Raw genomic sequence first — 14751 nt, forward strand, 5'->3', positions numbered from 1 at the left:
GGTAGCTGAAATCCCTGCCCAGGCTTGTAATGTGTCTCAGTTTAATCGGGACACTAACCTACAGATCAGGGTCTTCGTACTGTATCTTCTGGCCTGTTTTTGCTACTATACTCCATCACTGTGAATTACTGGAATTTCTAGGAGAAAAGGGGCAGAGATGAAGGCACCAAGATCAGTGATATTTCTTCCTGCCTTTCATTCAAAGACTTTGAACTCCCTATCCCTCCCTGAAAATACCTGTCAGCCCCACCTGACCCAACATCTCCAGGGACCTGAGACTTTCTGAGGAGTTGGGAGTGGGCAGTAAGAATAAAAGTCGGGGAGTCCTGGAATAGGAGATCAGTAACTCTACTGTCTGGCCTTTGCGGGAAGCATCATTAGCTGAGTAGTAACGAGTAAGTATGACAGTTGTCATAGCAAATGTTTGTAGTGGTGCTGTAGAGGGTAGCCTAGACATCCAGGAAGACAGTAGCCCTATTTCATCATGTGAAATTCTCTTCTCCCAGGTAATTCTAAAATCTCCTGAATGGCAGGAGTGATGCTTTATATCTTAGCATCATCCATATCCCCCTAAATCCTTGTGTGGGACAGATCAGTCCATGCATAATAACGTGATACTTGATGACAACCTGGTCAAAATTATCTCTGCCTGACCTCAAAAGAGAAACCATCTTAGGAACACAACTCAGCCTCCTCATTTGTCTTTAGGCTTGCTGGGTGTTTCCTCTATTTCAGTAATCAGATTAAGGTCACAGATTATTTCACCAATTGTTCATTAGATGGTATATATTTATTTTTATTCTAGGTTCATTAAACTTATTCTGTAGTTCCAGCCTAACATTTCTTAATGTTGGGAGGTAAAGACATCCATATTTTACCCCAGACTAGAAACCCAGTACAGTTGTATCTGGCAGGGAACAGTCATCCTGTCCTGTGAATAACCGGACATCTTTACCAAGGAGTCGCTTCCCTGAGATCTAGTCTCCGTCCTCTGTAAATGGAAGTTAGTGGGTGGATGTTAACAGGCCTGGGAACCAGCTGAGGTGGGAGATACTCGGCCTTTGGATTCTGATTGCTTTCTCCGTTTCTGTCTGGTGTTTGCTGAAGCACAGACATGCTTTTCTGTCATCATCAAAGCAGACCTCCTGCCCTCACGGTGGGAGACTTTCCTCCCTGACCACCAGCCTATCCTGGATGGACTGGAAAAGGAGCCTTCACTTCTACATCTTCAGGGAATGTGGGTTTCCCTGAAAGAAAGGAGATGTTAAAATCCCATTTCCTAGCAAGAGCTGACCTCTGTTACTTTTCAGATTTTATTAAAATTAAATGTGTTAATTCTTTGTCCTTTCACCCTGGAGTAATTCTGGAAAGAAAACATATTTTAAAATTGAACAGAAAGACTATTATGAAAGATGGTGAGCTCACATTTGTTAAATGACTTTGTGCTCTTGCAAAGAAGTGTCTGAAAAGCACATTATGAACTGCGCTGCGTGATTTCCTTTGTTTGGATTTTAGAAGCAGTTTGACTGACACAGATCCTGAAGGGGAGAATCTTTGGATCCTGGAAATGCTTTTAACGAAGGTGATGCAGAAGACTGCAGAGAACAATTTCAACATTGTTCTGTTGAAGGTTATACTTAGCTCTGAACCACATTACTTTCCTGTCGACGTTTCATTTCCTGGGGTCTTGCCAAGTGATAAACAGACACAGGCGTGTGGTGGGTGTGGGGTTTTTCAGCACGAAGAGGGAGGCTGGAGTTTTCTTAGTTAAAAGCATCTGTTGACTTCTGTGATCATTATGAAAATGCTGGTGTGAGGCCTTCAGGAGACAATGGGGGAAAAATGGACATACTGTGCTGTCTATTCCATCATCCAGATGCACCTGGTCAGGGGTAAGGCTTCGGGTTGTCCCTTCTTGTCACACTGGCTGCTTCAGGGAGGGAACGGGGCCTCTGTTCATTGAAAATGCCTTGTGACTACTGCTGGAATTGATCACCAAAGGCAGATTGTCACTAAAGTTTTCAGTTATGTATTTAAGTGGCAGCTCTCAGCGAGATGCAAGGATCTAGAAATTATTGCAAATGAGCACTAAAAACAAGAAAGGAATGGGTGGTTTGTGCCACTGCTCTGAGACATTTACACCCATTTCCTTCCTAAGAGGGTCTCTGGAGTAACTGAAAAACTATGCTTCTTGAAAATGAAATGCTCTCCAAATGGTTGTCAGAACAACTCTGCAACACTAAAAAAAAAAGATTCATAAAGCCATCAAGGCTCAGAGCTCCTTGCTCAACTTTTTCTCTCTCTCAAATAATTTCTCTTTTGGATTGAACAAGCATTTCTCCTCCAAATACTCAGATCTTTGGGAGTTGAACATATGCTGAATTTTAATGAGGCATGTATAGGTGTGGACCTGGAAGACAAAGCAGACTCTTTGTGACAGTGGGGACCAGTGCCTAAAGGGCCTATTGAAAATAGCAAGAAGGAAGATTCATTCTGCATTCCATAGCATGAGGGTATTACCGTGAGCCTGAGTGTCTTAAGAATTAACTGTGCTTTTCAGATATAGCTACGAAGATTTTAAAGAGGATTTCTAAATCAAAGGAGACATTGGAATATAATGCTTTAGATAGGATAAGAGGTGTATTATCAGGCAAAGCTGAGCTCCCAGGCAGCTACATTAAGCTGCACTAACCCTGCCTACCCAAACTTCTGCATCCATAAAAGTACAGTAATTCCCCTTTGTCAAGTCCCTTTGAGAGCCTGTCTTTTTCTCAGTTGCTTGTCATCTTTTTATCTTTTTCCTTTGTGAGCTTCAGTGGTACTTGTCACAATAATATATCATTCCTGAAACAGTATTCCATGTTAATTCTAAAGCTGAGACCTACGCTATGGATGGCATGTCCAAGGCTTAACACGTCTGAAGAGTCCTGTGCCGTTTGGTCAAAGAACTGATGAGAGGGAATCTTCTCTCAAGTGTAGTGTCTCAGTGTTGATTATAGACGATGATGCTCAACGGTTTATTCTTAATGGAAACCTCTGCCACTCTTTCCCCTTTTTACCTCAGGAATCCTAATTATAGGGAAAGGATGGCCCTTTTGACTCTCTTGTATTGAATGTCAAATCCCTTACTCTTCTCAACCAATTTGGAAGGCGGTTTGGAGGTCCTGAAGGTTATAGAGAGAGCACAGACTCTGGACAACTGAATTCATCTTCTCTCACTGAAGGATGGCTTTAAGCAAACCACGTAATCTCTCTGTGCCTTGGTTTCCCCTTTGATGACTAGTGTTAACAGCATTACGCTTTGATGTGTGTGGAGGATTAAACAAGATAACCTATATGTCAAAGCCACCTGTAAACGTGTATTTTTTCAAACTGTTATATTCTCATTGGTTACTTTTCAGCTTCAGAAAATAATACTTGGTGTTATTATGTGTTATGTGCTGTTAACTCATAAACAAAAAAGCCAATTATATTCATTGTAGGAATAGTTGTCATAATAAATTTACTAGTGGGTGCAAGTTCCCTCCAAATGCTAAGGCAGCCAGGGAAGAAAGTTCCAGCTGCTCCCTCAGTTCCCCAGAGTAACCAAGGTCTTTCACCAAGGAATCCCCCTCTGGGAATCACGCAAACTGATGGTCACACCCTTCCTTTTCAGGAGTAGTGGAAACCTTCAGCGCAGAAGAACACATTTACGCTCTACCTGGCTCTGATGTCAACCTGACCTGCCAAGCGCAGAAGAAAGGCTTCTTGGTGCAGATGCAGTGGTCCAAGGTCACTGACAAGGGGGACCTGCTTGCTGTTTATCATCCCGAGCATGGCTTCTACTGTGCCAGCCAGGGTCCCTGTAGGTCACTGGTGGCTTTCAGAGAGGCGCCTGGGAATGTGTTTGAGTGGACTCTGTACTTGAGGAACGTTTCCTCCTCGATGACCGGGAAGTATGAGTGTAGCTTCACTCTGTATCCAGAGGGCATTCAGACAAAAGTCTACAGCCTAAAGATCCAGACAAATGGTGAGTAACTATGACTGCGAGTGGGAAGGAAGCATGTATTGAAAGCATTCAGCTTTCAGCAAGTATGTATTCTGAGCCAGCCGTGTGCCAGGCACAGTGCTAAGTACAGGAAGGTTGAGTGGAAAGAGGTATTTCCTGGAAATGAAGACAGAAATTGATCAAATAACGCCATGAATTAGTGTTAAATCGAAGCAGTGATAAGTGATAAAGGCTGCAGTGGTTTTGTGAGAATACATGATAGAAGCCAGGGAAATGGACTCTGAGAAAGTGGCACCTGAGCCAAGGTCTGAAGACTGCGTAGATATTAACACTATTTGGGCGGTGGGAGATTTATGATAGATCCAGAGACAGGAAACTGCTGTTGTGAAGGGCTGTGCAGTATTTGAGGACATGGGGAAATGCCAGTGGGACTGCGGTGCAGGTTTAAGGGATGAAGTGGGAGATACAGTAAGGACCAGATCATACTGAACCTCGTCAACCATGTTCAAGGCTTTGATATTTGTCTAAGCGCCTTGGTAAGACACGAAGTATTTTCATCCCAAGGATGGCATGACATTATAGCCTGATTGAATTTGTTACGAAAAGATGGTGCTGGCTTCAGCAGCACCAGTATGAGAATGAAGTGAGAGGGGATGAGAAGAAAAGGTGGAGATAACTTAGGGGACAACCCCAGTAACGCAGAAGAGACAGAGTGGTTGTTTGGGGAGATATAGAAAGAAGATGACAGATTTGATGCTTTGGGCATTAAACAGGTAGGACTTGGGAACAGAATGGATCTAGGACAACGGCAGTGTGAATGAAGGAGAGAGAAAACGTGCGTGTGTCTGGCAAGTACTCCTGAACGGTGGTGCCATTCCCTGAGGTGGGAGACTAAGGAATCAGAGCAGATTTAGGGGGGGAATTTATCAAAGTGGCTTTGGATATATTTCATATAAGGCAGGGAAAAGTACCAAGGAGGCTGCTGAATGTGTAGCATTCACTCATGCTTGCTTTATAGGGCCACCTTTGGAGGCAGGACTCCTAGGTTGAAGTTCTAATTCCTTTCTGGCTGGAACTGAATTTCACCTGGGGATTGGCATGTACCTTCTCTGAGCCCATCTGGAAAATGATGATAATAATGGCTACCCTAAATTAGTTGGTCCTAAAGTAAATGATCTCTATACTCCCTGCAGAAGGAAATGGCAACCCACTCCAACATTCTTACCTGGAAAATCCCATGGACGGAGGATCCTGTTAGGCTACAGTCCATGGGGTCACAAAGAGTCGGACACGACTGGGTGACTTCACTTCACTTCACTTCACTTCAAAGTAAATGATCTCTATACTAGTGGAAAAAATGAAACTGAAAGTCAACAAATGGAAAATGCACACGAAATGGAATGAGTTTAACTTAGGGGCAAAGTGACCTGGTGGTTTAAGGAAAACACACAACAAAAACTAACTCACAAAGGCCATGCTTAAAGAAGGCAAGGAGCTGCCCAGGACGAACACCACACATGGATTTATTATCTCCTCTCCACTTCTCATCAAGAGATAAGACCATGGTGTTGGCAGCCCAGCTACAGAGCAGGACCTCCTCTACCTCTGCCTTTACAGTGCCCCAGTTCCCATTGCTGATTTCCAGGAAAAATGCTTCATTTGGGGATGGATTGGGGTGGTAAGGTAGAATGAAGAGAAACGAGACCTGTATAGAGTTTACCTGCATAATATATATTTTGGAGTCAGGTAGCCTGCATTTGAATGTGGGCTCTGTCATCCATTACATGTTTCATCTTTACCATCTTATTCTAAGTCCCTAAGTCTCTGTTTCCTAATGTAGCAAATACAGATAATTATAGGACCTCCTTCATGGGTACCATGATTTTGATGAGTAGGTGAGGTAATCACTGTAAGGCACTTAGCATAGTTCCTGCCAAAGAGCAAGAGTTTGGAAAGTGGTAGTTTTCATTATGAATAGTAAATACAATCATAATGAGTGAATGCTATTTCTCAGGTCTTATTAAAAAATGAGTCCACCCTCCTCTCTTTGCATTTGCCTAATATGGGTGGCTCAGATGGTAAAGAATCTGCCTGCAGTGCAGGAGACCCGGGTTCAATCCGTGGGTTGGGAAGATCCCCTGGAGAAGGAAATGGCAACCCACTCCAGTACTCTTGCCTGGAAAATTCCATGGACGGAGGAGCCTGGTAGGCTACAGTCCATGGGGTTGGAAAGAGTCGGACAGGACCGAACGACTTCACTTTCTTTCTTTGTTTTCTTTAATAAGGAGCCCAACAGACATTTGCCACACTTTAGCACAAGTACATGTTGAATTTCACCTTAGACAAAGATTTTCTGTCTTCTTAAAACTGTAAACTATGCTGCTACAGATCTGCGAACCTAACGTTTATTCCATGGAGAATGGACAACATGGATAGGAAATAGGAGGTGGGAATGGCTTGACATGAAGATAGCCAATGGAAAGAAGATACTGCGTCATTCAGAAAGGAGAGTGGTGTTGCCTTTGAGGGAAAATGTATTTCTTAAAGGGCCAGGCTTCTAGCTGCTAAAAACAGCAAATCACTGGGGAGACAGAAGTCATCTGTACATGCTTTGTGCTTGTCAGTTCCCAGTCATCTGGTTATAACTTTGCTGTTCATCAGCTGGACCAGAGGGGAGAAAAATGGTGTCAGTGTTAAAGAAATGTTCTGGTGTGGTGCATTTGGGTATAAAGGGAGCAAAATGGAAAAGAAAAAAAGAGAGAAAGGGAAAAAACTCAGCATGCAGTGATCAAAGATGTGTGTGCTCAGTCCCTCCGTTGTGTCTGACTCTTTTCAACTCCATCGACTGTAGCCCACCAGGCTCCTCTGTCCATGGGATTTCCCAGGCAAAAATACTAGAGTGGGTTGCCATTGCCTCCTCCAGGGGATCTCCCCAACCCAGGGACTGAATCAGCTGTCTCTTACATCTCCTGCGTTGGCGAGGAGGCTTTTTACCACTAGTGCCACCTGATCAAAGATGCGAGCCTGGTGTAAACCCAAGGGGCAGATACTTAGATGGGGCCTCTTGAGTTGTTACTCAAAAGCCCTGTCAAATTCCCCCAATGATATCTTTTTCCCTTTAATTCTTTTGGTCTTCGCTCACTTCTCCTCACTTGGGCCACTTCCTCTCACATCCCTGGGAGATCTTCGACAGGCTGGTTGGGTCGGCAAAGCACCCGAGTGCGAGTATGTGCAGTAGGTGAACAAACACCAGCTGAAGTGGCGAGTACGAATCTAAATGTGAAAATGCGGAGGGACCAGAGGTGGCGGCGACCTCCTTCTGTTTCCTCTCTGCTGTTTGCGGGGTCTGTTCACAAAACAACGTGTCTAAAGCCTGCGCGCCCGCCCTGGAGCCTTTGAGGGAAAATGCTTTGCGCGAAAAGCTGAGAAGGGACTCTTCTAACTGCACCTTGTTCGTTTGTATGGACCAGGGCTCCAAGGCTGTGGACGAGGGCAGAAATGTTACACACTGCTTGGCATTTGCTTCTTTTTTCATTCTGGTATGACAGAGTTTCCTTTTTGATTTATTCCAAGAAACACAATTCTTTGAGTCAAGCCTTGGGTGATTGTAATCCAGGTTCCCTTCATTTGATGCTACTTGATCACACAGTGCTTCAGACTATTAAGACTTTAATGCGTTTAAAATATGTCGTTCTTAGAACTGGCTATAAAATATACAATGTGGCTTTAATTGTGGGGAGGGGTGTTCACGTTTTTAGAAGCATTAGCAGGAGAAGAAGGAGGAATGGTACTAGAAGGAGGAGGAGGTGTAGGAATAAAGTAGTGTAGACTGCAATAACAGAGGTGGTACTGGTAACAGAAAGGAATAATCCTGATAATATAATCTTGAAAATCTTGGTCTAACTGCATGCTGTTACCCTGCCTAAAAGCATAATTTGTTCTTCAACCTTTTTTCCCCCAGTTTCATTGAGATATAGCTGACATGTAATGTCGTGTTCACTTTAGGTATACAACATGATGATCTTGTGTGTGTGTGTGTGTGTGTGTGTGAAGTAATCATCACAGTAAGCAGTTAATATCCATCACCTCACACAGTTACAGTTTTTTTTTTATGATGGACCTTTAAGATGTGCTTCCTTTAGCAACTTTTAAACATGAAGTATAGTGCTTTTCACTTTAATCACTATGCTCTACATAACATCTGCAGAATTTATCTATCTTATAACTGAAACTTTATACCTTTTTATCATCCTCATTCATTTTGCCCGCCTCCCACCCCCTGCCTCTGACCAGTCTATTTTCTTTTAATCTGAAGGCTGTATGACATTTCTTATTTTTCTTTGCCAATGCACCTGTTGAGCAAATTTGATTATTTGTCTTGTATAATTACCCACAGCCTGGATTTTGCTTTTATATCTCATGGCATCTCCATGTTCTTCTTTCACCTTTTAGTTAGGTATACATATTTGATCACATTTATTTTTATCTTCTGGTAAGAATATTTCGTAGATGATGTTGTGTAGTTACATCATCACTACATAATGTCTGGTTTTGTGATCTTAATGGCCATTGATGGGTATTGCCTTAGATCCATTCATTCATTATTGGCTGCCAAATAGTGATGTTCTAATCTTTCTTTCCTTCATTTATCAGCTGAAATGTTCTTATAAAGAGGAACTTCCTCTCATGAACCAATTGTTTACTAGATATACAATTTGTTTAAAAAAAAAAAAACCAGAATAGACACTTGATTCTTTCCCTTCACTTACCAGTTTTAAAAATGAGTTTGTTCACTAGCATTCTTAGGTGACAAATAAGTATTTGTGTTCAGTATCAAGAATCTATATGAACTTAAGGATATTAGTGAGTTTTAATTCATTATAGTTATTTTTATTAGGCTGAAAATATCCTATATATAAAATATATTAACCCTTTGTGATATAAACTGCAAATATTTTCTCTGTTTTTCATCTATCCATACTTTCTTATGGTATTGTTTCCAATGCAGCATATTCTTATTTTTTGAAACAGAATCTATCATATTTTTCTTAATGGTTTCTTAATTTTTTTCTTAATTAGAAAATTTTTTTTTCTAAACTTGAGTCATACTTAAGAAAAATTTTCCCCACTCCTAGATTATACAGAAATTCACTCTTTATTTCTAACACTTCCATGTTTTAAAATTAGTATTTAAACTAATGTTAGGTTTCTAGTGTTATATATTATGTCAAAATATATTTTTATTCTTTCTAGTACTTTTTTTCTATTTCCTACTTTTTTTCCTCTCTGTGGTTCAGTTTGGAAATTCTCTATTGACCTATTTTCCAATTAACAAATAGTGTTTTTCTTGATATACAGTAATTTTTCAATCTCATCAAATTCATTCTTAATTTCTGATATTATATTTTAAAGTTATTGTTTTTGATAGAGTGTTAATTCTTTGATGAACTTGTTAATCTTTTCATCTATTCCCTTCATCTTTTTCTCTATTCTTGAATATGTTAAAAAGTTATTTTAATATCCTTATTGTTAACTCCAATGTTTCTGTTTTTCTATGTATGCAGTTTGTTATATGTATTACATATATAAAGAAGACATATTGTGTTGTTAATGACAATAATACCAAAAGGAAGGGATGTGCTGGAGTAAATTGTGGAAAAAGGAGAAAAAGCAGACACATGAATGATCGCATATAATAGACCCAGCAGAGCAGTGTTATGGTTAAGGATTCGAAGAATTTCATGTTCTTAAAAAAAGCTGAGAAGAAAAAGAAAATATATATAAAACCTTATATTGACCCATATATTTACCATTTTATATGCTCTTCATTTCATCCCATGGAGAGAAGTTACTATTTGGTATCATTTCCTTTCAGCCCGAAGGACATAGTTTAGAATTTCATATAAGAAAAATCTACTTGCCATGAATTGTTTTGTCTTTTTTTCTCATTTTTTATTTTTGAACGTTAGTTTCAATGAGGGTAAAATTCTTAGTGGACTGCTTTTTCTTTCAGTATTTTGAACATGTCTCTGATCTTCATTGTTTCCAGTGAGACGTGAGCCAGTGATTCTGTTATTGGTCCCTGCATGTGATAAGTTTGAGATTTTTTTCCTTACTGATTGCTTTCATAATTTTCTCTTTGTTTTGGCTTTTGGCAGTTTGATTATGATATGCTTAGGCGGGTATTTGGTTATATTTATGTTACTTAGGTTTTAAAGTTCTTGAATGTGTAGATTAATTTGGAGAAATTTTTTAAAAATCAAATATAAAGTTTTGGCTTTTGTTTCTTCAAATATTTGTTCTGTCCTCCTCTGTTTCATCTCTCCTTCTATGACTCTAATTACATATATGTTAGAACATTTGATATTGTCCTATATGGTTCTGAAACTCTCTATTTTCCTTCAATCTTCTTCCTCTCTGCTCTTCAGATTAGGTAATTTATATTAATCATTATTTAGGTATGCTGATTTTTTTTTTCTTCTGCCATCTCAAATTGGCTGTTGAGAATCTCCAGTGAATTTTTAAACTTTTATTATTGACTTTTAACTCTAGAATAATCATCTGTTTCTTTTTATCTTCACTAAAATTCCCTATGTATTGAATCATTGTCACCATATTTTGCTTTAATCCTTTGAACATACTTTTAAGAGCTGCCTTGAAGTCTGTTAAATCTAATATAGGGTCTACTCAAAGTGAATTTCAATGAACCACTTTTTTCTTGAGTATGGGTCACCTTTCTTGTTTCCTTCATACATCATCATTTTGTTGTCATTGAAAGCTAAACATTAAAAAAAGAAATGTAACGTGACAACTCTACAGTCCATGGGTTTTTAAAATTTTCAATAACTTACTCATATTTAAATTGCAAAATCTCTCTCTTTTGCAGCGTATGGCCATTGATACCTCTGCTTAGCTTTTTACTATAATTCTTATGTCTTTAGTTTTGCTTCCAAGGAATTGCCTGTACACTGTCAAATTCCCTTTGTTGGTCCACAAATGAATTTGGCAAAAATCGTGCTCAAATACCTCAAGCCGAATAGGCTTCCACCCTCTACACATGGACGTCTGTATGGGAGGGAGTTAGAGACTGCATTAAAAGTTGGGACAGTAATACCTCCCTTGACTTTGACTTTTCACTGAGCTCTCTCAGATCCCCTTACACATGTATATTTTTCCCAGTCAGCCTGGGGTGTGTAAAGAATTTATGTCAGCTCTTTTAAGACTCTCTGATTTCTAGAATCTCTGTTCACTGTCTGGTCTGCCGCTCACCCCACTGGGACTGCACACCCAGGCTGACCAAGCCTCAGTTTTTTTCTGTTTCCTACCAAGTTTATCCCTGCTAGCTGACAAAGTGAAGGATTTTCATGCTCACACCTAACTTAAGTCTGTCCCTTTTGGAAGTAAAGCTGCTGGATTTTGTAGCCAGCTCTAAGATGGTGAAATGACCTTTCTCTCCGACCTAGTTGAGAAAGGTGATGGAAGGATCCCAAAGCAAGCAGGCTGCAGACTCCTACTGTTCTTACTGAAGCTCTGGTGGCTTGTCAAGAAGAATTGTTTCTCAATTAAATGTTTGTCTTTGGTCAATTTCCAGGGAAGGCCCTGAAAATGGTGATTTTTAACACACTTGCTCAGTTTTATATGTATCTTTTTTCACTGACCTCTTCATGCTTCCGAAACAAGGAGTCCCTCAATACCCACCCAACCCTGTTTTTGATACTTATATTGTATCTTCATTTAAAAATATTCATTACTACTCACTTATAACAATTATTTATTCTTAGTGCTAAAGGTAAATACATACTAAACACTTACCCTCAGCCTTTATGTAAATGTCTCTTCAGTTTGAACAGGCTGCCCTGGTGGCTCAGAGGGTAAAGCTTCTGCCCGCAATGTGGGAGACCTGGGTTTGATCCCTGGGTGGGGAAGATCCCATGGAGAAGGAAATGGCAACCCACTCCAGTACTCTTGCCTGGAGAATCCCACGGACGGAGGAGCCTGGTAGGCTACAGTCCACGGGGTCGCAAAGAGTTGGACACAACTGAGCCACTTCACTTCACTTCACTTCTTCAGTTTGAAGTATGTTCTGTTGGAGAATATTCAGGAGATGTTCATGGGGCAATATTCCCTGAGCTCCTGCGTGACTTTTAATAAGTTTTATTTTCATAATCTTCATGTTAAAGATTGAATATAATATCCTCAACTCATATATTTTTCCCTTGAGTATATTAAATCTGTTGTGTGTTATTGTTGCTTAGTCATGTCCAACTCTTTGCAAGCCCATGGACTATAGCCCGCCAGGCCCCTCTGTCCATTGACTTCTCCAGGCAAGAATACTGGAGTGGGTTGCCCTTCCCTTCTCCAGGGGGTCTTCCTGACCCAGGGATTAAACCTGGGTCTCCAGCATTGCAGGGAGATTCTTTACCATCTGAGCCACCAGGGAAGCCCATTAAATATTACTATATTACTTTCTGGCATAAAGAATGGCTGTCCAAAAATTAGTAACAATTTGATTTTCTTTCCCTGGAACTGATTTTGTTTAACATTTTTATTAAAATATGCTTAATATCCATTCTGAGAGTATTTTCCTACTTTTGCAGTATAATTTTTTAATATATATTTTCTAGTCATTTTATTTTAAGAAATTGTACTAGAATTATAATTTCCAGTGTTTTTCTATTGCTTATTTCCTTGAGTATCTTTTATTAAACATATTCTCCATCTTCTTGCCCATCTCTTTCTTTGAATCTCTTTTACCTCTTTTTGCTTATAACATTATTTATTAACATTTCACTTAAAAATTTCCCTCATTCTATTTTTAAACTTTTGTATTAATACATTCTTGGTTTTTTTGCTAGTTTGCTCTTAATTTCTGAAATGATTTTAAAACCATATTATTTCCAACACTTTCCTGAATTTTCTCACTTTTCTATAGAATTTCTTCTCTCCAAATGACTCATTTATCAGTCTTTCTAAAATTTATCATAGCTTATATCATTTTCTTTATTTCTTTTAGCTCATTTTGAATAATTGGGCTAATTATTTTTTATAATTAGCTATAGTTTTTATTTATTTTGAAGTCATATCTTTCTAATATGCTGTTATTATTGTAGGAATGTTACTTTGCTCTCTATTCTCTTTTTTTCTTATGGTATCTTTATATGTGGTTCCAACCCACTTTTTTTCTATTGCTCTAAATATGTTTGTTAAATAGATTTTGACTTTTATCATGGAAGAGTACACCAGTCTATCTTTTCTAGAGTCTTCAGTGTCTCTAGAGCTCTGTCTTCTATTATTTTCAAATTAAGTTATATGCCATTGTACTTTGTGAGACGCACTTCCTTTCCTCCTATCCCTCACTTTTATCTAAATTGCCTCTTTGCTTTCTCCTGTTGGGCCTGTCTGGTGTAATTTGGATTCTACTCCCAGGGGTTTCGTCTCAGAGTGGGATTTCTCTGAAAAGTCCCCTCTGCTCTAGCACTGACAAGCCTTTTCATTTTTCCCTTGAAGGCTCTGGTAATTTGCTGCCTACAAACTTCTTTCTCTATTTCTGCTGCTATTCTCAGATTAGTTGCCCTTTCTTTCCAGTGATTGTTGACTTTTTTTTTTTTTTGGAAGGTAGGAGGGGTAAGTTCTTAGTTCTAAGGGCCACGGATTTTCCTGTTTCTTTTTGCATAGTTGCTTACACCATAGTGGTTTGTTGATTTATCCCCAACTATTAATGATGTTATATTGTTATTTAGTGTTCCCATAGATATTGCTTATAGTTTTACTACTCTAGTTAGTCTGTTTTTATTAGGAATCTCAGGGATATTAGAGTTATGCCACTTGTATTGCCAACTTCTCAGAATCTGGACTAACTTTACAAAAATTTACTACTTATGTGTTTGGGTAATGCACATTAAAATAGAATTCACATATCAAGTAGATTTCATAAACTATACAAATATGTGCCTTGGTCAGTCTCTGTTTAAAATAAAGTGATGTAAGTAGAACAATTATAATCTCAAAAATAAAACTAAATAGTATTAATGGTGGTATGCAAATATGGTGAAAAAATTTGGTGGTGATATGCATGTAACTCCATTTGGGAGTGCTGTTATAGGAAATGCTTTTAACCATAAAAGACAGGAATTTTTGTTATTGTTGTTTTGTTCTGGTTTTTAAATTCTGAGGTTGGAGTAATATATGGAAGCAGCAAGGAAGGCCCTGATCCAGTCCTCCTGATCTTGAGGGAATAAGGATATAAGAAATAAACAACCACTATCTGAGAATGATGCAGGGAAGATGGGCCCTAATGGGAAGGCCTGGCTTCAATTAAGAAAGCAGGAGGAGAGAGTTATCATTCAAGAGGACAACTGATATTGACAAGAGCTTGAAATGCAGCAAAGCTTTAAAGGCAAAATACAACATTTGAAATATTCCCATGTTTTTTAAAAAATGAGCTGTTGATAATAAGGAGAATGTTCATACCTCATGACCTATTAATTATACTTCTGGGAATGTACCTTAAGTAGCTAAATGGTCAGAAGAAAGCTATTAGTTTAAGGATGAACCTTGCTATAAAGATTGTAATAGTTTAAATAAGTTAAAAACTGAAAAAGCATATGATTCAATACTTGAAAATTGCTAAACAAATTATGATGTATGTATGTGATGTAATAGAAATATCAACCACAGGTAGCTTAAGAATCATGCAAAACCTTTTAAGTAAAGCTATAGGTAACATTTGCTGGTAAATAAAATTGCAAAGTATGAAAAAAAAA

General features: G+C 38.9%; 1 protein-coding gene across 2 annotated transcripts in view; it reads left to right on the forward strand.

The window, feature by feature from the left end:
- The first annotated feature begins 1736 nt into the window (after positions 1-1736).
- Positions 1737-14751, forward strand: part of CD96 (CD96 molecule) — a 90536-nt gene continuing 77521 nt past the window's right edge. For both annotated transcript variants that reach the window (XM_043449004.1, XM_043449003.1), the window contains exons 1-2: positions 1737-1892; positions 3656-4009. In XM_043449004.1, coding sequence (XP_043304939.1) covers positions 1832-1892; positions 3656-4009 — 415 coding nt within the window. In that variant the 5' untranslated portion in view covers positions 1737-1831. The remainder of the gene's footprint in view (positions 1893-3655; positions 4010-14751) is intronic.

This window comes from Cervus canadensis, chromosome 27 (genome assembly GCF_019320065.1).
Source record: "Cervus canadensis isolate Bull #8, Minnesota chromosome 27, ASM1932006v1, whole genome shotgun sequence".
In the NCBI taxonomy this organism is placed as follows: domain Eukaryota; kingdom Metazoa; phylum Chordata; class Mammalia; order Artiodactyla; family Cervidae; genus Cervus; species Cervus canadensis.